This window comes from Crinia signifera, chromosome 6 (genome assembly GCF_055691185.1).
Source record: "Crinia signifera chromosome 6, ASM5569118v1, whole genome shotgun sequence".
NCBI classification, from domain to species: domain Eukaryota; kingdom Metazoa; phylum Chordata; class Amphibia; order Anura; family Myobatrachidae; genus Crinia; species Crinia signifera.
The window spans coordinates 174,252,846-174,278,041 of NC_139222.1; the positions used below are offsets into that span (position 1 = coordinate 174,252,846).

Genomic DNA, 25,196 nt, shown 5'->3' on the forward strand with positions numbered 1-25,196 from the left:
CTAGGGGGCAAGTCCAGAGCACTGGCCCATACCCCCCCCCCCATGGTACAGGCCACGCCCCCTTATGATATGTGTGTGGCCTATCATAAGGGGGCATGGCCTGTACCATGATTGTATTGTGTACCTGCAGATTGCCATTGTGATGCTAATTACACATTATGACGCACACCTTGATGCCCATTGCACCCCATACTTTGATGGCAATTACCCAATGCTCCCCACACCGTAATGCCCATTATGCCCCATACCATGATGCCCATTACACCGCACAATGTGATGTCCACAGTTACAGATTTTCCCCCACAGTGCCAGATATTCCGCCACAGTGCCAAATACACATATGCCCCCACAGTGCCAGATATGCCCCCACAGTGCCAGAGCCACATATGCCCCCACAGTGCCAGAGCCACATATGCCCCCACAGTGCCAGATATTCCCCCACAGTGCCAGAGACACATATGCCCCCACAGTGCCAGAGACACATATGCCCCCACAGTGCGAGATACACATATGCCCCCACAGTGCCAGATATTCCCCCACAGTGCCAAGTACACATATGCCCCCACAGTGCAAGATATGCCCCCACAGTGCCAGATATTCCCCCACAGTGCCAAATACACATATGCCCCCACAGTGTCAGAAATGCCCCCACAGTGCCAGAAACACATATGCCCCACAGTGCCAAAATTTCCCACCAGCAACTCACCATTGTTGCTGTCTCTCCATCTGATGCTGCTTCTGGGGGGAGGGGGGGCGGGGGAGAGCGCACCCCTGCGTAAAAGACAGGACACCACAGGCTGCTCCCCCTGTATAATAATAATATTGCCATGATGCCACAGGCTGCTCCCCCTGTATAATAATAATGCCATGATGCCACAGGCTGCTCCCCCTGTATAATAATTTGTGTCATGGCATTACTATTATTATATTATACAGAGGGAGCAGCCTGTGGTGTCATTGCATTATTATTATACAGAGAGCAGCCTGTGGTGTCATGGCATTACTTTTATATTATACAGGGGGAGCAGCCTGTGGTGTCATGGCATTATTATTATACAGAGGGAGCAGCCTGTGGTGTCATGGCATAATGCCATGACACCACAGGCTGCTCCCCCTGTACAATAACAATTATGACACCACAGGTTGCTCCCCCTGTATAATATAAAACTAATGCCATGACACTACAGGCTGCTCCCGCTGTATAATAATAATACAATGACACCACAGGCTGCTCCCGCTGTATAATAATAATGCAATGACACCACAGGCTGCTCTCGCTGTATAATAATAATGCCATGACACCACAGGCTGCTCCCGCTGTATAATATAACAATAGTAATGCCATGACACAAATTATTTTACAGGGGGAGCAGCCTGTGGCGTCATGGCATTACTTTTATATTATACAGGGGGAGCAGCCTGTGGTGTCATGGCATTATTATTATACAGAGGGAGCAGCCTGTGGTGTCATGGCATAATGCCATGACACCACAGGCTGCTCCCCCTGTACAATAATAATGACACCACAGGCTGCTCCCCCTGTATAATATAAAAGTAATGCCATGACACCACAGGCTGCTTCCTCTGTATAATATAATAATAGTAATGCCATGACACACATTATTATACAGGGGGAGCACCCTGTGGTGTCATTGCATTATTATTAATATACATGAAACTACAGATATATAGTTTTAGGTGTTTAATACTCACTGTGTTTTCTCCCCAGGCTCCTCTCCAACTGCGGCTTCAGGAATTTCAATTATACTCTGTGCGGCCTCCTGCTGCGTCCCCCACGACTTGTCCTGCGGCCTGCCTGCCGCTGCCTCCAGTCTCTGAGTCTGCAGACGCGTGGGTGGGAGGCGTCATCCTCATGACGTCCCCACCCAGCGCCTGGCACTGCCGACGGGGATAAGGGAGGGGGGAATAGGCTGCCGGCCCTCCTCCACGTAGTCGTGGAGGCCGGCGGCCATGTTCCTGTGGCCTCAGACATAATTTAAAAGACCACAGGAACATGGCCGCCGGCAGTGGAAAAAAAAACGGGAAGGCGGCCTCGGACACGGCCGCGGCCCGCAGCAGCCCTGCCAGTGCGGCCTGGGGGGCAGATGGCACCCTGCCCCCCGGCCCAGCCCGCCCCTGCGCACATCTTTAACAAAGATTTTTCTTGAGATCCCGTGTGCGTTCCTATGGATCTTTTGTTAAATCTTCTGATCTTTCATGCAGTACATAAGATCAGAAGATTTAGCAAAAGATCCACGGGAGCGCGCATCGGATCGAAATCGGCCGATTATCTGTAAACATCGGACGATAAATCGGCCAAAAAATCGTTGTAGTGTGTGGGCACCTTTAGGCAGGACGTTTAATGGAATGGCTTATGTGGATATATTATGCTTGCAATTCCTGCAGATCACCACAGTATGTCACTGTTTTGCCATACTGGGTTGTTCATTAAATGTCCAGTAACAGCAGACTGGTTTCTAAATTGGGTTGTCACTTTTCTATTTACAGATCTCTGAAACCCCTTTACTGGTTAGACCTTATGTATGGACTTTATATCTTTGTGTATGTAATTGGTAACTACAAAAGTGATAAAGAAATAAAGTCTTTAAAAGTAGTACAACAACAGAAATTAAGATACATTTGTCTGTCGGATGTAATCATAGGCGTGCGCAGCACATTTTATTAGAAGGTGCACATATATGGATAATGCAAAAAAAAAAAGACAAAAAAACCTCCCGGAGAGCTACTAAAATTTGACCAATGCCCCTAATACTATGCCGCCCACCATAATGTCCCTGAGCAATATGCTGTAACACACTGTAATGCCTGACACATTATGCCCCACCATGCAATGCCCCTCACACCTAATGCATACCTCCCAACTTTGGTAGTGGATAAAAATATATGCATAAATAGGGACAGTGCGCACCATAGGCGTGTGCCAAAAATTTACACCGTAATGTCTACACACACATTACATATTATACCACAATGCCCATTACACGTTATGCCAGGGCTTGACAACTTTATTTTAAAAATAGGGACAGCAGGCACAGTGAAAAAAAAAATACACCATAATGCCTATTACACATCACACACTCATTACATAGTATACCACATGCCGTAATGCCCATTACATGTTATGCCACACACTGTAATGCCCAATACACGTTATACCAAACACCGTAATGCCCATTATGCTTTATGCCACACACTGTAATGCCCATTACACATAATACCACAGGCCATAATGCCTATTACATTTTATGGTGCTTACCTACATGCTCGTTGCTAGGGGTTTCATGCTCATTGCTATGGGTTTCTTGCTCGATGCCAGGGGTTGCAAGCACTTACTCAGTCTGTGGTAGTCTTGCTGTGCGGTGTTCTGTGCGGATCGCGGTGGCTCCTCTGTGATTCCACAAGTGATGGCAGGCAGGGCGAGGTGGGTGACGATGGCCTGGGCTAGCCTACCAGGCCTGCTGGTGCTGGGCCCCTGGCTTGGAGAAGTGACGTTGGAATGAGTCGAACACCAAATAATAAATTAAAGTCTATTATTACCTGCAACATGGTGACTATGACAGCAGGTACATGACAAGGAGATGTATAGAGGGGGGGGGGAGAGAGAGAGAGAGGGGGGGGGGGCAAAAAAAAGGGGGGAGAGAGAGGGACGGTTGTGAAAAGGGGGGGAGTGATAGGGGATATTGAATGAGAGGGAGAAGAGAGGAGAGAGGGGGGGACAGTATATATATATATATATATATATATATATATATACACACACACATACTGTATATATACAGTGTATATATATATATATATATATATATATATATATACACAGTGTATATACAGTATATAAATATATATATTAATATATACAGCACATATATATATATTATATATATATATATATATATATATATATATATATACTCCCTTTATAACAAACACACCCCTTATATGCATATGCTCATTTGCTACACACACATACCTCATAGCACCCCAAATACTTTAAACTGCTCTGGCCCGGGGAGTGGAAGCACTTAAAGGTGAGTGACGGTCCCAGCTCCTGGCGACTTGTACATCCGACATCCGGGTGGCAGCTCAGGATGGTCCCGGCTCGCGCAGTGTATATGGCCTCCCGCGAGGGGTAGCAGGAAGGAGGACGATACAGCCATGTCCACACGTGTGGTTGGTTTCCTGCGCTCAAAATTCCGGTGTGAGCGGTACGCAGAGGCTGGGGCGCGGGGTTGGTGGTGCGGTGTAGGGGAGGGTGCCTGCGACTAGTCCTTAGTGCTGTGTGCCTGCAACGCCGCTGGAGCAGGAGAGCACATCACACAGACTGTCCTGCCGCAGTGGTGTGTGTGTCAGTCAGTCAGTCACATGGGCGACGGGCGGGCGGGGGGTTTCATCAATTGGAAATATACTGGTTGCATCGCGGGCTGGTGGAAGCTGCATCTGCCGGTCACTGGAGGTGCTGCAATCGCGCAGGGGGTGCTGGTCATTAGGAGGTGCCTGTGCACCCCCGGCACCCCCCGTGCGCACGCCTATGGATGTAATATGTGACAAACAAAATAAGTCACCCGAATCGAATTCTCTCTACACATGTTACATCTGCCCCACCTGCAGTGCACATGGTTTTGTCCATTTGAGAAGGAATTTTATTAGTTGAGGTGGATTTACACTTTGTTAGTGAGCCAGTGACAAATCCCCAGTTTATCACTAAAGGCCCATACACACTTGAAGATTTTCATTTTAAAAGACTTTGCCAAAATCTTTGATAGATATATCTTTCACCAAAGTAGTGCGTACACACTGAGCTATTTTCCCCAAAGAGCAAGAGATTTTCAGAAGGCGAAAGACTTTGCTGAAAATCTTTCATTATAAATGGGCTGGGTTTGAATTCCAAGGGTTCTGACGCGGCAGTCCTCATCGCATCACCTGCCAGCCTCCCCCCGTGGAGCCATGCAGCGCCGGCCGCATCACCCGCCAGCCCCTTCCCTTCCTCAAAACAATACCTTGTGGAGCAACGCGGCGCCCGCATCACACCCCCGTCCTCAGTAAAGAAAGTGGGGCGCTACCTGGCCATATAATATATATATATATATATATTATAATATACTAGTGGATATATATTCTATATTATAATACATATATATATATATATTATAATATATATACTATATATTATAATATATATATATTATATATTATAATATATATATTATATATTATAATATATATATATAATAATAATAATAATATTTGCTGCATTTAAATTAATACATTGGTGGCAGTGGGTAGAAATATCTAAACATTGGTGGTCAGTGCGTTTAGCTGGGCAGACAGCACTTCTGTGCTGTCTGCTCCGTGTTGTGCAGGGAGGGGGGCGGGGCCAGCCGGGTGTTTAACCTGGCCGGGGAGCAGCAGCAGCCGGGCGGCCAGAGGGAGAGCGCAGGGTGCCGTGAGTATGACAGGCGGGGGGGGGGGCAGCGGGGCGGTCCGCCGGGCTGAAAGTGGTTAATCTTTCAGCCCGGCAGGCGTACACACATGGCGATGATGGATGAAAAACCATCCATCATCGCCTCATCTGCTGGTAAAACCAGCAGATGAACCACTTTATTAGCGATGATGCGGGAGCGCGCATCATCGCTAGTGGGCAATATCTAGGCCATACACACTAGGCGATTTTGAGCCGAAAATCGCTCAAAACGGCTGTTTTGAGCGATTTTCGGCTGAAAATCGTCAAGTGTGTATGGGCCTTTAGCTCGATGATGTAATTTGTGCAGAGAGAATTAGATTTAGGTAGAGTTAATTATTTTTTTTTAATTCTTTTTATTTGAATTTTAACTTTTTCAATTGTAGCAAACAATGAATAAAGTTGTACAGTATCAAGTTATAGTTACATATCAAATTCAGAAAAAAAACATGAAAAGACATGTTACATTGATTGTCAATGTATGTCAGATTGTTGTAATTACAATAAAATATCTTAATACATTGCGAACAGATAAAAGGTGTGGTCTGTCAATTCGTAACATCCACAGACATACTTGCATGCGTCAGGTATATTATTTATATCAACATTTGGTGTGATGGTACAATATTGTTTGCGCAGAGCTCATAACATTTTCAAAGATAACACCCACCCAGCAAATGGTTTATTTGTGTTACTACCGTCAGGCAGGTGTTTTAGTTATTTACTGAGTAGGATGAGTAGGCTGAAGAATAACTTTTTTACGAGGGCTATTGTAGAATTAAATACGAAGTTGGTTAGGGGAGTGGGGTTAATGGGTTTTAAGTATTCATTGTAAATTGTTTATGGATTTCTGGTTTTTTATTGTATGTACGTATTCGGATGAATGCTAAATTGAATTTTGTCACCCTAAATTAGGGTGATGACAATAAAGTGGTATCTATCTATTATATGAATACAAACTGGCTTCCACAATTTCTGTTATCGACGAGACGTAATATGACGTAATCTAATCAGCCTTGCACTGTACAAGTAGTCTTAACATTTATAATCAAAATAAAACATAACTATTAATTAAATGGGGATAGAAAGGGGAAGCACAAGAGGAGACGAACAGGGGGAAGAACAGGTCAAGAATTCTGTTGAAATCATGCATCGTAAATATTTAAAAAATAAGAGGGAGATATACTACGGATTCGCACTACCATCTCCTTTAAGTCTTTTCTGATTTGGGTGAAGTTTTACTTCAAAGTGAGATCTATATTGCAGTGTAAAAATAAAGCAGTCAGTATTTTCCCTGCACGTAAACAAAATAAGTCATCCAAATCGAATTCTCTCTGCACATGTTACATCTGCCCCACCTGCAGTGCACATGTGGACGGATGCGTATTTCAGACAGGAACAGACGGACTGAACAGACCGCGAGTGGATGTTTCATATGAACACCCCCTCCATCTATGGAAACCTCCTCCATCCTCCGATGGTCGCCGACCATCAAATGATGGACCGAGTGGTCAGACAGCACCGAGTGCTCCAGACCACTCGGACATTTCACCATGTGAAAGCAGGAATATGGGCGGGCAGCTGACATCCGGCAATGTCAGCTGTCCGCCCCCGACACGTGCGTTACGTGCGACCATATGTACGCCCATCGTTTTCATGGGAATGCCCATGAAACGCGGGGCGTACACATTTGGTAATGAGCCCAAACAGACCTTCACGCCCCTCTCCACCCCCTGCTTGGATAGTTCTGTATGATTTTCTGCATGGACCTCACGCCGTGTTCGTACGTTTGAGGCGTTCACACATTCAAAAGGCAAATATATATAATGGGGATTATTCTGGTTCACTTGCAAAGGCAATTCACTCTCAGATGGACAAAGCTATATGCACTGCTGGTGGGGCTGATGTAACATGTGCAGAGAGAGTTAGATTTGGGTGAGTTATTTTGTTTCTGTGCAGGGTAAATGCTGACTGCTTATTTTTACACTGCAATATAGATATCAGTTTGAAGTACACACTCCATCCAAATGTAACTGCACATGTTACATTACATGCCTGTATCTCTATATTTAAAACATTCATGTTTTTCCTTTTCTTCATACTTCAATAAAAAATACTCTATTTAAAAGTATATTATTATCTGCCAGCTAGACCTTGTTCCGTAGCTTTTTAATGAGACATTTCTGTCACTAATATTATTGGCCTGATTCAGACCTGCTAGCAAGGCTGCAATTTTAGCAAATGGGCAAAACCGTGCTACACTGCAGGTGGGGCAGATGTAACATCTGGGGGGGGGGCGTGCGTGCAACAGGCCCTTGCTCCGAGCACCTTGCCAGCTAGCTACGCTGCCCGCACACACGGGTTGACTAAGCATCTGTGCGTAGCGATCTAGTTAACACAGATTGCTCAACATAGACACACCAGCGTTGTGTGCTGAGCGATCTGTTATGGTCAGCATTCTCAGAGAACACTGGTAATGACTAGATTTACAGAATACTGCATGCAGTATAATTCTAGTCACGCATTGTAGTCGCCGGGGACCATACACACGGAGCGATCCATGCTTCATTTCTAAGTGATCTAGACAGATCGCTTAGAAATGGAGCTGTAATTGCCCCATGTGTATGCCCCATTAGATTTGGGGGAGTTATTTTGTTTCTGTGCAGAGTAAATACTGGCTGCTTTATTCTTGTAGGGCAGAGGTCAAGGAGCTTTTTTACCTTTTACCCCAAAATATATATAGATATGCTGACATTACCCCCTTGATTTGAAAATAAGTTAATCATATAATTGTAATACACACTAAACCCCCAGAAATTGATGCTATATCCTGCTAGTACAGTACACAGCCTGCATTAATTGATGATGATGATGATGATGATTACCATGCATGTCTGTGTGTGGAGCTGAGGAGGAGGGTCCAAATGATATTTGCGCCTGGGCTAACCACTCACAAGTTCTGCCACTGTGATCTAGTATGGGAGTTTTGTGTTAAGCAAAAAATAAGTAAAAAATAACAGAAATCTCCCCATGTGTATAAGACTGCATTTTACATTTTAGTTTGAGCACACCTCACACAAATCTAAAGGGACCTACACACGCAGAGATTTGTGCAGAAGATGGTGTGGGAGATTCAACATGAGATATCTAGATCGCTCAGAAAGTACCAGTGATGTGCATCAGCGATTAAGCATGAGAGATTTAAGTTAAGCAAGTAAATTAAGCATGGGAGATTTATAACCCTTTCACATTGCAGCTTTAACACGGTACATTGCCGGGTTTTTTTACCGTTTTAAAACAGGAGCACCTGCAGTGTGAAAGCTCTATTGTCAATTTACCGGTTACAGAATACCGGTATTTTGAAACGTGCTTAAAGCAGGATCCGACACGTTTCTAAACCGTTTTCCCTGCAGTCTGAACAGCTCAGAAACGGTATTTGCTACAAATGATAACCACACAAGGGTGATAGGTTATCTCCCTGCATGATCCCCGCCCACAAGCAGGAAATAAACATTTCAAATTACATTGTATGGCTTTCTATGGGTGAAACGGGTGGAATCTGAAGGTACAAAAAACGGTATTGAAACTGCAATATACCGTTTACAACATGCAATATGAAAGGGGTTTAACTGGCTTTTGACCCAGTTTAAGACACGTTTACAAAAACGGGTTGAAAGCAGGTTTAAACCAGTATTAATTTAAACAAGATCACTGTTCGCTATTGCCTACTACACAAAACATGGGTGATCTGCAGTCTCTTGCTAAGCGATCTGACTAGATTTATCCAGCATACTGGATATACATCTCCTGGCTGATAGCGACTCGTGGGGCCACACATCGCTATCGTTTTGGACCCTACACACACACAATGATGTGTGTTTCATTTCTAATCTATCTAGTCAAATTAAGTCAGATTGCTTAGAAAATAGCCTTTATCGCTAAATGTGTAGGCCCCATAACCCTCTCTGCACGTGTTGCATTTGCCCCACCTGCAATGCAACATGGTTTTGTACATCTGCAAAAAGGTCTGAATAATTAGTCCTACACACGAGGCGACATTCAGGCATTTTCTGAGCGATTTTACTAAATCACTCAGAAAATACCTGAAACCTGCATATAAATCACTGTCTGTGTAGACCACACATCGCTTTAAATGGAGAATACTGACAACGAGCATTCTTAGCGAAGTAGCTTTGCTCAGAACGCTTGTCGGCCCGTGTGTATCGCTCTTAAGGCCCTATGTGCAGTGATTTATATACTTTAAAAGGGCATTATCCTACTAACTTCCTCTGCACAGAAGCTCAGGATATGCTAATGAAAATGATAAGAATGGCAGCAAATGTTTCCAACTCACTTATGCCGACTTCAAAGCTGCAGATTTAAATCTCATGAGTCTCAACACACATTCAGGCACTAGTAACTTCAAGTGCTCTGCAGCCCTAGAGTAATTGTCCTATAATGGGACTCCCTAGTTCAGCAGCCTCTGTGTACTCTGAGATCACATTGCAATGTTATCTAGGCAGTGCCAGACTGTTCATTGGGGATGATGGCCTTAAAGCCTGGTTAAGCAGCTGTGCTTAGCCATGTGGCACACAGAGAGATTTTTTTGATTATTTTTACAGATAATCGACAATAATCGGCAGATATATCAGACGATCGGTCGGAAATTGGACAATCGGACAAAAAATTGTTTTAGTGTGTGGGGGCCTTTAGGGGCTATCTGAACAGCTCCACCTCCCAATTGTCTGCCCAGCCGTCTGGCATAAGAAACATGGGGGCGTTCTATGAACTGATTATGCCCCCTTGTGTATTATGCCCAGTTGTGTATGTGTATGTGACATATCTGGCCACTACAATGCCAGGGCTGTTTTAGAGCCCCAATCTGAGCCTGTAATCAATCCGTACCTCTGCACTGCCACACAGCCCATGCAGCAGATTGGGTGTGGTTTATACAGGAAAGGATGGATCCAGTGCAATTTTGCAATGGAAGTCGGTAACAACTTGGTTGGCTAGTGAACTAAAAAAAAAACACAGTCATTATCTGAGCTTCCTGGATGTGTCTTGTGTCTTTTAGTAGTAAGAGAGGGAGTACTGAGTCCATAGCTAGTTTTCCTTGTGGATAATACTGTGTGGCTGACATTTCCAGTATTTTTTTAAGTGTATTGAAATGATCAACCTATGTCTTCCCTGGAAATATATCATTATGTCACCAAGCAATGACTTTCACCATCATATCTTCCTCGCCCTGGCATGTGTATGTGCCCCTCTTGCTCTACCCTTGGTACTCCACTGCTGGAAATGCCTAACATTGACACATTTCAGGGGGACCCCATGCTCTTTATCCTCCCAAATTTTCCAAAACCAGCCTAGGTAGGAGTGCTTCTGCTTTATTTTGTTACATTTTAGATACGGTGTCTGGTGGGAACGTTTCATATACCCTTATACATCCATGAGGAAAGTAGCCATGATCTATTATTGTGCATTTGGCCACATCGTATATTTTCATATCAATTAGCAAAAGCTTAAGGCAGTGATGGCTAACCTTGACACTCCAGCTGTTGTTGAACTACACATCCCAGCATGCCCTGAATCAGTTTTAGCATGGGCAAATATTAAAACTGATGCAGGGCATGCTGGGATGTATAGTTCAAAAACAGCTGGAGTGTCAAGGTTAGTAGCCATCACTGGCTTAAGGCATACCTACCAACTTTTAAGACTCCTGAAAAAGGTGCGTCTTGCAACGGCAATCCATGCCCATTTTTCCTCACTGTGGGGTGCATGGCCAGCGATTTATGAGCTGTTGGCATGCCTCCAGTCCCCCTGTCTGCATTAAAATATGCACAGCATCTATTTACCACTGCTAAGCAGAGCAGCGAGTAACAGGGCTCCCAACTGCCCCCTACACACACACACACACATATACACACACACACATACACTGCGGGACACTGCTGATTGTGGTCGGGACAGTCCAAAAAAGAACAGGACTTTCCTGTAAAAATCAGGACAGTTGGGAGGTTTGCTTAAGGGCATGCAATATGTCCAGTTGTGGCCAAGTTACACCTGCTCAACAGCAAGTGGAGATTCCATCAAGATACAACTCTGATTCACCTGCAGTTGCATAAACTTGTTTATGCCCAGCTCAGGCTCATACAAACAATACCAATGCGTGCAAAATGGACCAGCATACAAATCTGAATCTAGTCACCAGTCTGAGACCCCAGCTATTCCAGCAGGATTTCTCTGCTAAACTACCGTATACTGGGCCAAGTCATAAAATGCAGTGAATCAAGCAGGCAACCTGTAATTATAGGAGTCAGCCATTCAGGTCCATTGATTCTTTTGGGTTAACTTACTAAGGGGAAATTTTACTAAGATGCGAGTTCTATTTTGCATGGGATGTTGCTATGGGCAACCAATCAGAATCTTCTTATTTATTTAGAACCTTCTAGAAGAAAATAGGTAGTATCTAATATATAGGTAGAACTCCCATATGAGTAAAGAAAAAAAAAAGTTGGGAGATCTATTGCAGATGGGATGTTGCCAATTGCAACCATTCAAAATCTACTTATTTATTTATTTAGCACCTTCTAGAAGATAATAAAATATCCCATCTTATAGAATTCCCTACTTTGTAAATTTACCCCTTCTAGTTCAAGTTTCAAGTATTCATTATGGCAAGAATAAAGGGAAACAAAGCAAACGTATTTGAAATGTCACAGCATTCCCTCTGGGCTCATGAAATGGTGACTCACAATGGGGGTATTCAATGTGTGCCCATATTTCCGACAGTCGGAAATATCAGCACACACCTATTCAATCTTGGCTGTCTTTTTCCCATGTCGATTTGACTTTTAAAAAGTCGAATCTCCATTTTTGAAATGGCCGCTAGATTGTGGAATCTGCCTATCAAAATACACATTGTTCGAAGAGTTTTTCATCGATCCACATGTTTTCCGACTATTGGAACTTTTCCAACAGAGATTGAATAGTTTTGGTCGAATTGGCCAAAAAAGAGATTGGATACCTCACTAGACATTTTCAAACACAGCCTGTGGCGTGGCAGTAGCTGATTGGCTAGTGCTTTATCTCTCTCCACTTTATCACTTATGAAGACTTATTAGTGCATCTCCCTCTACAGAACAATCCAATGTCCTCATTAGATTTAATCAAGGAGTACATCCCCAGCGGCAGCAGTAATGCCATTATCACATTGTTACAGATAAATCTTAAGGACTGAGGCAGGAAGAGTTAGTTTAGGAAATATGTCATATCCACAATTTCCTGTGAGTCTGCCTGTGAGCAAAGATATTCACATTTTGTTTCGTATTCGCAGACCTGCGCCGGGGAACTGATTACCTCATTCGCACTTGCCACTGCACTTGCATTACAGGGATCTATTGCTAACACTGTGAACAGTGTTACTCAGTGGACTGCCTTTCGTGGGTTTTGGTTTTTTTTGTGGATTGTGGGCAAGATTTGTTTTTCTGATGTCGAGATGTATTTATCTTTAGTTTTGCTCACATTAGGATGTAAGTATTGTACAGCACTATTATAAACAGATGAAACTTTATTGTTTCTAGAAATAACAAGTGTCGTTTTACTTTATCAGTTTGGTCCATCATCGGTCAGCCTTTCGGTGAGTACACAAATTATTTTTCTTGTTTCAACACTGGATTAGCATTTTGTGAGCATCTTTTATATACAGGTGGTGAGGAGCAAAATGTTAGTGATGCTCTCTTTTACAGTAGTTTGGCCTAGAATATTAATATTTTATTGATTGTTCTGATATACTGAGCTAATAGCTGTGTGTTATCATTCCTTTCTGGTTTCAATTTTCGATTGTAGGTTTTTGCAAGTAAAGCTCCTCGCCATGAATCTCATAAGCATTGTTGTTATAGTTCTTAATATTTTACACTGTTATTGTCCCATTTTTTTGTTAGCCATTTCATTTAGAGCACTGTTTGTTGTTTGTGTCAATCCTTAGGGACACCTAACAGTGCATGTTTTACAGACCTAAATATCACAAGCGATATGATTACTGTAGTTCCACATTTGGAACTTTTAAAATGTGTCAGCCAGTAATGAACACACTTGCGAACCAAATGGAGATCTTGAAAACATGCACTGTTAGGGTTCCCTGAGTACGTTGCTCAAGAAACACTAGTTTATAGGGTGCTGTTATAATGTTATAATTCTTACTTTGCTTTTACTTAGCTCTGTAATATTCTTTATCCTGTGATTTTCTTATGGTACTGTATGTCCAGATTGGATGGACATGAAAATGTAAGCAGATGGTTCTCTCATGATTTTGGAAGTATAAAAATGCCATTTTGGTACAGTTTACACAGTGTATGTCACACATAGCTCAATATAAACATTTGATTAGTAAAGACTACAGAAGATATGTATATGTGTAGATAGTAGTAATTGGGGTCCTCTCACCCTCTGCATCGTTGAATGTTCATGACAATGTTCTTTAAAAAAAAACACCAAAAAAAAATGCTTCATTGAAGCATGAATAAATCGAATCTCAAACTTATATGCCAATAGTAATATGTGGAATCACATAAAGATAGGTAATATAAGTAAGGAAGCATCATCCACATAATAATGAAAACACCAAATATTTACTCTGACCTGTTACCCACAGCCAGTCGGAGCTGGAATAGTATCAATAAAAAATGGGGGAAATTAAAAGTATATGCATGTTTTATACCATAATGTATTTCAGAAGCATTTCCACATTTGTTCCCTAAATTGTGAGGAAAAAGTAGCAACGTAACTTTGTCATGTTTCAAAAAATTATGTAAACCTTTCTGTTTTTATTAAAGTTTCTAGCTAAACCATCCTAAAAATATAAAAGTTTTTCATGAAAATGTAGAATTGTTGGTTGTATCCTTTTAAGATGCCTTTTTTGGCTACCCCTTCCTGTGCCACATGGGTGCCTAGGTAAAATACCAAATAAGGCCCATTCGGGTATGTACGATACCAGGTGGCGAGTAGCATAATTCAGTGACAATGTTTTGAAGTTGGAAGTGACCGGCTTCGAAGAGGGTCTGGATGTGGAAAGTGAAAGAGGGTATTCAACGGATGTCTCCCAGGCAGCAGACATAATAGTTGTGGGTAAGTTTTGACACTCTAGAGAGAGGGATGAACATGGTTTTAATTATGTTGAGATTTAGGTAACATTGCGACATACATTAAGAGACAGGAGATTGACAGCTGGACATGACAGAAGGGAAATATCAGATTGAAGTGATACTGTAGATTGTGTTTCATCAGCATAGAGGGGGCATTGGAGACCAATGATGATTATTAGTTCACCCAGGAAGGATCTGTAGAAGAGGGCCAAGGACACAATGGATAGAAGGAGAGGTGGAAATGTGCAGCTATAGGTACCAATAGGACATAAGGTCATTAAAGTGAAGGTTGTTAAGATTGTTTAGAAAATGACAAAAAGGAAAAAACTATTTCTCTTTGCAAAGAGAAAATGGTACTTATGTAGTATCTGGGCACCCGATTTAGAAATCGGGTCGGATCGGGCGATTTTTCCATAGGAATCAATGTTAAAATGGAATGAGTCCATTTTAACATGGAATTCAATGGGAAAAGGGGTCCTTTTCATACCCCTACTATCCAAGTGGGCATGGAGTTGGATATAAACCTGTGGCGAGCGTAGCGAGCCACTGAGCCCGAAGCGTGGCGAGCGTAGCGAGCCCCGCGAGGGGACACAGAATACCATCCCCTCGCGGGGCTCGCTTCGCTCGCCACGCTTCGGGCTCGCCACAGGTTTATATCCAACTCCATGCCCACTTGGATAGTAGGGGTATGAAAAGGACCCCTTTTTCCCATTGAATTCCATGTTAAAATGGACTCAGTTCATTTTAACATTGAATCCTATGGAAAAATCGGGTCATCGCATCGCATCGCATCGCATGCGATATGGTCGTATGCGATGCGATGCGATATCGCATCGCATCTGATTGTATGCCTTAACTTAAGGCATACAATCAAAAAATCGGGCACCCAGATACTACATAAGTACCGAGAAAATATGTATTTATTTATATGTGTACCATCTGTACTTACTTTAGATTGCATATAAGCATTGGTGTTTCCTAAGCTGTTTTATAGCCACAAACCTCCTGCAATGCGGACCCTGGCTTTCATAACACATACCCAAGTAGATTATTTACCACTCCTTAAATTACCTAGCAAGCTGGAGGTGATGGTTCTTTGTGCAGAAAGATAGCCTACCAAGGGATTTCAACAGGGGTTACAGTAAGGGGGAACGGGGTGGAACTGAGTTCCACCACCTCTAATGGTGAGGTGGGACATTTTAATCTCCACATTGGCCTAGCACTGTAGTTCTCACAGAAAAGCATTCTAGTTTGCAGGGGGGTGCCAAAAACACTACCACTGGCCCTGTGTCTGCCTAATGGGGGGAGGGGTGTAATTAGGTGGCATAGAGAAATGAGTTCCCCCACCTCTGCATGCCCTGGATTTAGAGATGAGAAATATGATGAGTTTTTTTTTATATAATAGTTAACAAATAACATGATGTTGAATTTAATTATAATAGAGGTAGGATACAATAAAATGACGGTACTTATGTAGTATCTGGGCTGCCGATTTTTTGATTGTATGCCTTAAGTTAAGGCATACAATCAGATGCGATGCGATGCGATATCGCATCGCATCGCATACGATGCGATGCGATGCGATGACCCGATTTTTCCATAGGATTCAATGTTAAAATGGACTGAGTCCATTTTAACATGGAATTCAATGGGAAAAAGGGGTCCTTTTCATACCCCTACTATCCAAGTGGGCATGGAGTTGGATATAAACCTGTGGCGAGCGTAGCGAGCCACCGAGCCCGAAGCGTGGCGAGCGAAGCGAGCCCCGCGAGGGGACGGTATTCTGCGTCCCCTCGCGGGGCTCGCTACGCTCGCCGCGCTTCGGGCTCGGTGGCTCGCTACGCTCGCCACAGGTTTATATCCAACTCCATGCCCACTTGGATAGTAGGGGTATGAAAAGGACCCCTTTTTCCCATTGAATTCCATGTTAAAATGGACTCAGTCCATTTTAACATTGAATCCTATGGAAAAATCGGGTCCATCGCATCGCATCGCATCGCATCGCATGCGATATGGTCGGGTGCGATGCGATGCGATGGACCCGATTTCAAAATCGGCAGCCCAGTTACTACATAAGTACCAAAATGACAAATGTGTATGCAAGCTACAGATGAGTGATTACGGACTGTGCATTGCACCTTTTAGAGAAAATACCATAACCCAACATTTTACAATCTCAGTGCATTGGTGCTTGCAGAGGTCCGCCGAGTTAGTGGTCCGAACCCAATTCAAATTATTTATGGTCTGTGTGATAGGCAAAAGCAGTGCTTGTGGCTTCTAATCATAAAACATGAGGACAATCAGAAGGGAATCCTGTCTCTCACCACATAACTGAACCTAAGGATTTCATAAACACAATTTACTTCATTTTTTTTTTCTGAATTTTTCATGAAACAACTTTCCATTGGTTTGACTGATACTCGAAATGTGCATACACACTGGGCGTTTTTGCCCAGTGTGTATGTACAGCGATGAAGATGAGAGTTTCTGTGCTGAAAATCACTCTGTGCATATACACTGAGCAATTGTTGCCTGTCTAAGCAATTTTCCCGGGAGTGGACGACTTTCCATAGCAGGACACTATAGAAAACCATCCACCCCATCACTCCTCTGCTGATAATACCAGCAAATGAGCGGTGGCCAGCGATGATGTGGGAGCCCACATTAGTTCTCACCACTCATCGCCGGGCCGTACACACTGGCCAGCTTTTAAGCTGAAAGCAGCTCAAATTACAAAACTGAGCTACTTTCAGCCCAAAAGCCCCCAGTGTATAATGTCCTTTACCTTTTCTAAGGACTCATGAGTCAAAAGAATTTGTGAACCACTGAAATAACCAGTCATGTCACATCACAATTGAATAGAAAGTAATACAGTATTTTATACTATGAGTTCATTCCACCCATCAACTGACTAGTTACTCTTATACTTTACTGTGCTTTGGTGAATGAAAAATATATGGAATAACAGGCTGGAATCTAATTGCTATTTTCAACAATAAAAAGTAACTATTTTGCTGTACATAGCATTCATTCTACTGTGGCTGTAGTGATACATCAGGGTAAATTTCCTAAGATGTGAGTTCTATTGAAGATGGGATGTTGCCCATGGAAACCAATCATAATCTACTTATTATTGACCACCTTCTAGAAGATAATTAATAGAATTTGATTGGATGCTACGGCCACCATCTAGAACTCCCATCTAAGTAAATTACCCCATCATGTGTAAAATGTTACCCTTTAAAAATATAATAAGCCCTTTTCATTGATTAGTTCAGTGGTTCCCAAACTGTGTGCCGTGGCACCCTGGGGTGCCTTGGAAGATTTGCAGGGATGCCCTGGGTTGGTGGTCCATGTCCATGAAACATTATTTATGACTAAAGTAATAGGCAAAATGTGAACAAACAGAAGTGAATCGTGCCCATTATCACATAACTGACACTAGGGATGAGATATAAATACAATATACAGGTCGAGTATCCCGTATCCGAATATCCGTTATCCGAATTATTCCGAAATACGGACATTCCAGAAAGTGGAATGTCACTGGGGACATATGTAACAGCATCACTGTGGACATGATATGTAACTGGCACTATATATGTGCAAGACAATGATTGCTTGCCATTCAAATTCAGTGCTGAGATACAGTAGGAGCAAGTTTCATCTTTGCTCCTTTGGTCATGGCTAGCCATGGCTAGCCATGGCTATTCTATTGTTCTCAGCTGCAATACAATACGTATTGCAGCTGAGAACAATAGAATAGCCATGGCTAGCCATGGCTAGCCATGGCCAAAGGAGCAAAGATGAAACTTGCTCCTACTGTAGTACACACATTTTGTTTCACGTTTTGAAACCTTGTTTTTTGAACAATTAAAATATGTTTGTGTGTATTTTATGTGGTAATAAAATATATTTGTGTGTATATTATGTGTTTATACAGCATAAATGCAAGATACTTCAAAATACATCATTGAAATATTAAAATATTCCGAAATACGGAATAATCCGTTATCCAAAATTCTCCTGGTCCCGAGCATTTTGGATACGGGATACTCAACCTGTACTTAACTGAATATTTTTTTCTGATTTTATCAACGAGAAAAGTTTCCCTAGGGGTGCAATGAAAAAATTCTGATACACAGGGGCGCCTTGATTCAAAAAAGTTTGGTAACCACTGGATTAGGTGGAGGTTACTAGAATTAACTTTAGTATAGATAATGGAGTCACCAGTTTGAGTTGGGAGGCCTGGTCAAAATGTTTTCCATATGTTTCTATTATTATTACCAAGTAATATCTTTACCAAGATGAAATTACACTTTTGTACACGTGACATATCATACAATCTGTTTATACCCTTTGCCAAAGTGAACCTTCTGAAGAGGTTGCAAATCCATTGAGGCTCTGGGATGCTTTTTGTACATTCATCCATTGAGACTGGGAGATGTCTGTACATTAACTCAGCCAGATAAGTCATCACAGAACTATTTTGTACTCTTTGAGACCGGATGGGAGGTTTTCTGAAGAGTATTGTGCAGTGTTTCAATGGGAAGTTACTAAAACTTAGTGCAATGAGCCTGCCCTTCAACTTAATTGTTCACTGCTCTTTTATTCTAATACTTTGAAAATTCCATGCAACTAGACAATGGCATTGATTACAGACATACTCTAGGAAGAGGAAGCTGGAAAGCATTCTCTAACTTCAATTTATTCTACCTTAAACTCTGTCTGACACAAACCATAGTATCCTCAGATATTGCAGGTAGCTAGATAGGTCCATAGAAACTCCACAGTAAACCCACTGTAGTGAGTAGGTTATGAAAAAAAAAATTGACAGATTTTACAAATTACAAAATTTTGTGTGTGTATATCTATACTGTGTGTGTGTGTATATCTATCTATCTATCTATCTATCTATCTATCTATCTATCTATCTATCTATCTATCTATCTAAGTAGGCACTCACCAGCACTGAAATTGTGCAAAAGCAAACAAGGTTTATTCTTCAATTTATCAGGATATCATTAGAAATCGATGTTTCGGCCCTCCACAGGGGCCTTTGTCAAGACACAACACATGGATACAGCAGCAGATAAAGTACTTTGTCTGCTGCTGTATCCATGTGTTGTGTCTTGACAAAGGCCCCTGTGGAGGGCCGAAACATTGCTATTATTGGGATGGATAATCCTTTAAAGTGGAGCATCACCCTGTGGTTGCCTCCTGGAGCGCCCCTGATTCTGTACTGAATGTATCGCCTTTTAAATTGTATTAAGCTGGACCTACCTGATATCCAGCCCTTTAACCAACTGGGGTCCCCCCTGATCCTTTAGGGAGACAGTTATTATCATTTTTATCCACTATAGGTATAGCCACCTCTAAAGGCTCCTTTTTTTTTGGAAAATTGTTGTTCAAAGGGAGAAAGGAATCTTTCCCCACCAGTCGGTCCTCCTACATAGACATTGGAAATAGGTCGTTCATTTGTACAAGGACCTATTAACAATCCTGTTATGAATTGTCTCTACCTGTGAAAATTATACAAAATCTTATCGTGAGATCCGTTAACCCCTGATAAAGTCCCGCTAAGGGGCAAAACGCGTTGGTTTACTTTCTTCTGCTGTTTCCATGTACCAGAGATGTATCAATGAAATGTACAAAGATCTGGAATAACTGTTACCACTGTGTGGAAAGAAAATACTTTTTAATAAATATTTAAAGATTGAATGGACTTTTTTCCTATGTGCTAGATTTATATTGACTAAGGCTTGGTTTGATCTAATTGGAGTGATCAACATTAGGGGTGCTAACCCACTATTGCTCTCCATATGTTCCCCCCTATCCCCCATCCAACAGGGGACTCAGTGAGTAGGGCAGCCCCGTACAAGTTGACCAAAAATTCTGTGGCGCGACACAAGATTCACCATATATATACACACACATATATTGTTGGGAATTTGATGCTGCTAATGTCTTTTCCATGAAAATTCCTACATCTTGAATCTTCTATTTATATGTAACCCATTTATATTGAAAATCATAGCTTGAGGCCACACATGCAGCGGGGCCGCAGCCGCTGGGTCGTACGGTTGGACAGGATGGCGGGATGACTGGATTTCAAGACTAACACATACATTTCAATGTGTATATTCACATAGTGCGGCTGTGCTGCACTAAGTTCCCCTTGAAATCTGGTTGGCATTGGCAGGATCCTATTCTGCAGGATCCAGCCAAAACGCTCTGTGCATTCCCACACAGCTTCCTTCCGACAAGCGGGACCTGCTGAATGGGACCCACTTGGCAGCTAATTGTGGCCCCAACCTTAAGGTCTGTGTGATTTTTTTTCTCTGCAATACTCAGTGTAACCATAGGTGGTCAAATCATAGGAAATTATATAATTAAATAATTTAGATACTGTATAATACCAGAACAGGGTGTAACTCCCTGAGGCAATGGAGGCTCCAGCCTCTGGGCTCCAAGCCCCGAAGGGGCACCTGCATTACAGGAGAACCTGTGTGGTTCACAGCAGAATCAAAGTGGGGTGGGGGGGCACCAAATTCCAACTTGCCTCCGGGCGACTGAGATGAACTTACGCCCCTGTTGTATCTTGACATACCTTTGTTGCTTTCAATTAATCTTGCACACTGAAGATTAGATGTTTTATTTCTTATGTATAAATCATACTTGCAGGTATATATACTACAGCCCCTGTACCAGAATATAGAGATCTCAGTTTCTATATATTTGAAAAGTTATGTTTAAGCAGCCAGAATTGTAGCATCTACTCTGGGTCATGTAATTGAATATTCCTGTGCTACAGGTTAATAGAACATACATGGGGATACATTCATATAAGAAGTGTTTGGGATGCCTGCGTTCAGAATACAGATGCCGGAATCCCAAAGGAGGGAAACCTAATGGGTCAGGTAAGTATGCCCCCTAACACTTCATCCCAGCTTAACCCCCTGTGGCATGACCCTAACCATATCTGCTAGTGCAGTGGTTCCCAAACTTTTTCAGTCTGAGGCACCCTTTGGGTCTCCATGACTTTTTCAAGGCACCCTGGTCACCGGGACCCATTATAAAGGGGCTGAGGGCAGGTCCCAGCTTCCTGCATGAGTGAGCCGCTCCAGGTTCCAACACAGCCTCCTGCCCTGGAACATGGAGCACACATGGAACATGAGTGCAAGCCACACGTAAGCCCCCTCCCGACGGCCAGTCACACGTAAGCCCCCTCCTCCTCCTCCTCTCCCACTGCCAGTGGCTGACTCCACTCCCCCCCCCGCCCCCGCCCAGCATGCCGCTCACTCCCTGCTTCTGCCTCTGTGTGAAGTGCACTGGCCGCGGCACCCCTGTCACAGCGCTGCGGCACCCCAGGGAGCTGCGGTGCACAGTTTGGGAACCGATGTGCTAGTGCCTAACTCTAACACCTATAAATATATACAGTCACTCCCTATTAGAATCCCCATTATATTTGATTCATATAAGAGCACTTAGGGCCAGATATACTAAGCATCAAAAAGTGATAAAATGGAGAGTGATAAATAACCATTTTCCAACCTGCTATTTCACAGGCTTTGTTTGAAAAATGTCAGGCAGGAGCTGATTTGTTGGTTGTTTATCACTCTTTACTTTATCACTTTTTGAAGCTTAGTGCATCTGGATTAGAGTGCCAACTATAATTATTAATAATAAACCTGAACAGGACACAATGAGATGAAAATAGGTGTAATATCCTAGAATAAGACACCGGATATTCAAAATGTATTAAACAAATAGAATTTATTATATAGTACACTGCCAGCTTGCCACCTTATTCTTATTACACTTTTCTCTATCTTTCTATTTCATTTTGTCGTTTTATATTTTGCAGTCATCATAACCTACATTAATAAATGTTAAATAAAAAATTCTTAGGTGCACCATGTATAGGACAGCCTTTCTTCTTAGTTTTTCTGTCTGATGTAATTGTCTGGTGGTAGCACAACCCATAATCGATGTCAAAATAAAAAAGTGAACATATTAAAACATAAAGGGGTCTGTTTTACCTAACATAGCATCCTGTGCGATTGGCACCATTTCCTTTCTCCGAATTTTAGATCTGGTAAAAAAAGGGTGGGAGCAACAAATACCCAAACAGCATTAACATTGCTCAGCAGTGACAAAAACATAACTATGATGTTACCATACCTCCCAACTGACCCTGCGTCCCGCCCGTGGCCAAAAGTGTCCCACAGCGTGGGGGGGGGGGGGGACTGGAACAATCAGGAGTCCCTCCTGTCACTATCCCTGTCCTGTCAGCTGCTAGCCATGTCCCCACAGTCGCAAAAATGGGGGCGTGGACTCACAGAAATAGGCCACACCCCATTTTGTTCGGTCACGCCTCTGGGAAACTGCCACACGCTTTCGCCCGCTTCCGTCAAGGAGAAAGTTGGGAGGTATGTGTTGGTGTTGGGAGGTATGCAGTTAACCAATCCTTCAAACCAGGAGATAAAGTACTGATTCTCGTGCCAACCACTGAAAGTAAAATGTATGCCCAGTAGTGAGGCCCTTACGCAGTTATAGAGACAGTGGGACCTATTAATTATAAGGTGTTGCAAGAGGTTAGATGGAAGGAATCCCAAATATATCATGTTCATTTATGAAAACCTTGGAGAGCAGAAACCTGTCAACTATATATATATATATATATATATATATATATATATATATATATATATATATAAGAAAATGGAAAGTACCCAACTGTCCGCGCCCTAGTAGTGAAATAGCTGCAACTCTGAAAGTCCCCTGCTAGCCGGGACTCAAGACAGATAGAGATACAAAAAAGGAACAGAGTGCGCTTAGAGGTGAAGGTACACAACTATTTTCCTCAGTTATAAAATTTATTCAATAAAAGCCAACACTTCGGCTCATATAGCATACACAATACATATAGTCATTTTAACAATTGACACAATGTACAATTTTCCAGTACAATATGCATATATTGTTATTCTGTATGTATTTTTATTGTGACGTATATCTGTCATTCATGTGGTGATTAGTGTATTGGAGGGCAGGTGAATGATCCGATGATGTAACTACCCCCTGATTGACAGGTGGGAGTGGCCGGATGTTCCCTCCCCCATGCACTAGTGGTGTTATATAAGAAGTCATGTTTGCATTCACTGGTTGTATCCTGACGATAGTGCCAATAAAACAGAGCACTGAAACGTTGAAACTGACGACATTGTAGTGTCGATTATTGCTACATTTATTTCCTGAGTGCCGCTCCACAGTCTCCTGTATTCCTGCTTTATCTACAAAGCTGAGAAGGCACCAGGGCAAGTTACCTGGCTATCAGCACAGAGTGCCGGTCCATCTGCTGATTTATATATATATATATATATATATATATATATATAATTCCGAGGGTTGAATAAAGTTCTTCAGTTTGACTTCTATACTATGCCCCGTGTTGATGAGCTAGTTGAAAATTTGGCAAAACAGTCAATATCTGACTACTGTTCACTTAACAAAAGGGTACTGAAAAATTTCTTTGACTGAGGCTGTCAAGGCCAAGACAGCCTTTTCCACCCCAGGAGGGTGTTTTCAAGTATATAGTGCTGTACATTGATTTGCATGGGGCCCCTGCTACTTACCAGGTCCCATGACACTCTACAAGCATTGGGCATAGATTTTGCCAAAAATGCATCTAGTACTTGCAACGTGATGTAGATAGGATGCACCAGAAAACTGTGTTACTGAGTCTGGGGTATATTTACAACATTGCAGGTTTATAGAACTGGAAATGTTTCCCATAGCAACCGATTCTGATTCTATTATTTTCTAGACGTTGTTAGATAAATGAGGAAAATCTCATATCCCCCAACCTCTCCCCCCCCCCCCTCTCTCTCTCTCTCTCTCTCTCTCTCTATTTCAGGTGTCAACACAAGCCCTGTCAAAATTCAATTATTGACCCAATGCATGTTGACCTAAATAGGGTCGACCTAATGACCATATCACGATAGCATGATAGGTGACATGAGCGGCGCAATTAGGTACTGGTACGCAACAGCAGATTCCTATATTCTTTTTTCACTCACTCTATCTTGGACCTCAACATCATTGTACCCCTACCCAAATCCATTCACTGTCCTAGAGACACACAGCTGGGCATAAGGGACAATTGGGGGAACAAGCTGACTCCACTCCCCCCCCCGCCCCCGCCCAGCATGCCGCTCACTCCCTGCTTCTGCCTCTGTGTGAAGTGCACTGGCCGCGGCACCCCTGTCACAGCGCTGCGGCACCCCAGGGAGCTGCGGTGCACAGTTTGGGAACCGATGTGCTAGTGCCTAACTCTAACACCTATAAATATATACAGTCACTCCCTATTAGAATCCCCATTATATTTGATTCATATAAGAGCACTTAGGGCCAGATATACTAAGCATCAAAAAGTGATAAAATGGAGAGTGATAAATAACCATTTTCCAACCTGCTATTTCACAGGCTTTGTTTGAAAAATGTCAGGCAGGAGCTGATTTGTTGGTTGTTTATCACTCTTTACTTTATCACTTTTTGAAGCTTAGTGCATC

General features: G+C 42.6%; 1 protein-coding gene across 2 annotated transcripts in view; it reads left to right on the plus strand.

Moving 5' to 3' along the window:
* Positions 1–12,789: 12,789 nt before the first annotated feature.
* PECAM1 (platelet and endothelial cell adhesion molecule 1) overlaps positions 12,790–25,196 on the plus strand; it is a 73,055-nt gene continuing 60,648 nt past the window's right edge. The window contains exons 1-2 of one of the 2 annotated variants that reach the window (XM_083148158.1): positions 12,790–13,011; positions 13,092–13,118. In XM_083148158.1, the coding sequence (XP_083004284.1) occupies positions 12,978–13,011; positions 13,092–13,118 (61 nt within the window). In that variant the 5' untranslated portion in view covers positions 12,790–12,977. The remainder of the gene's footprint in view (positions 13,012–13,091; positions 13,119–25,196) is intronic. The other variant, XM_083148157.1, reaches the window with a different exon arrangement.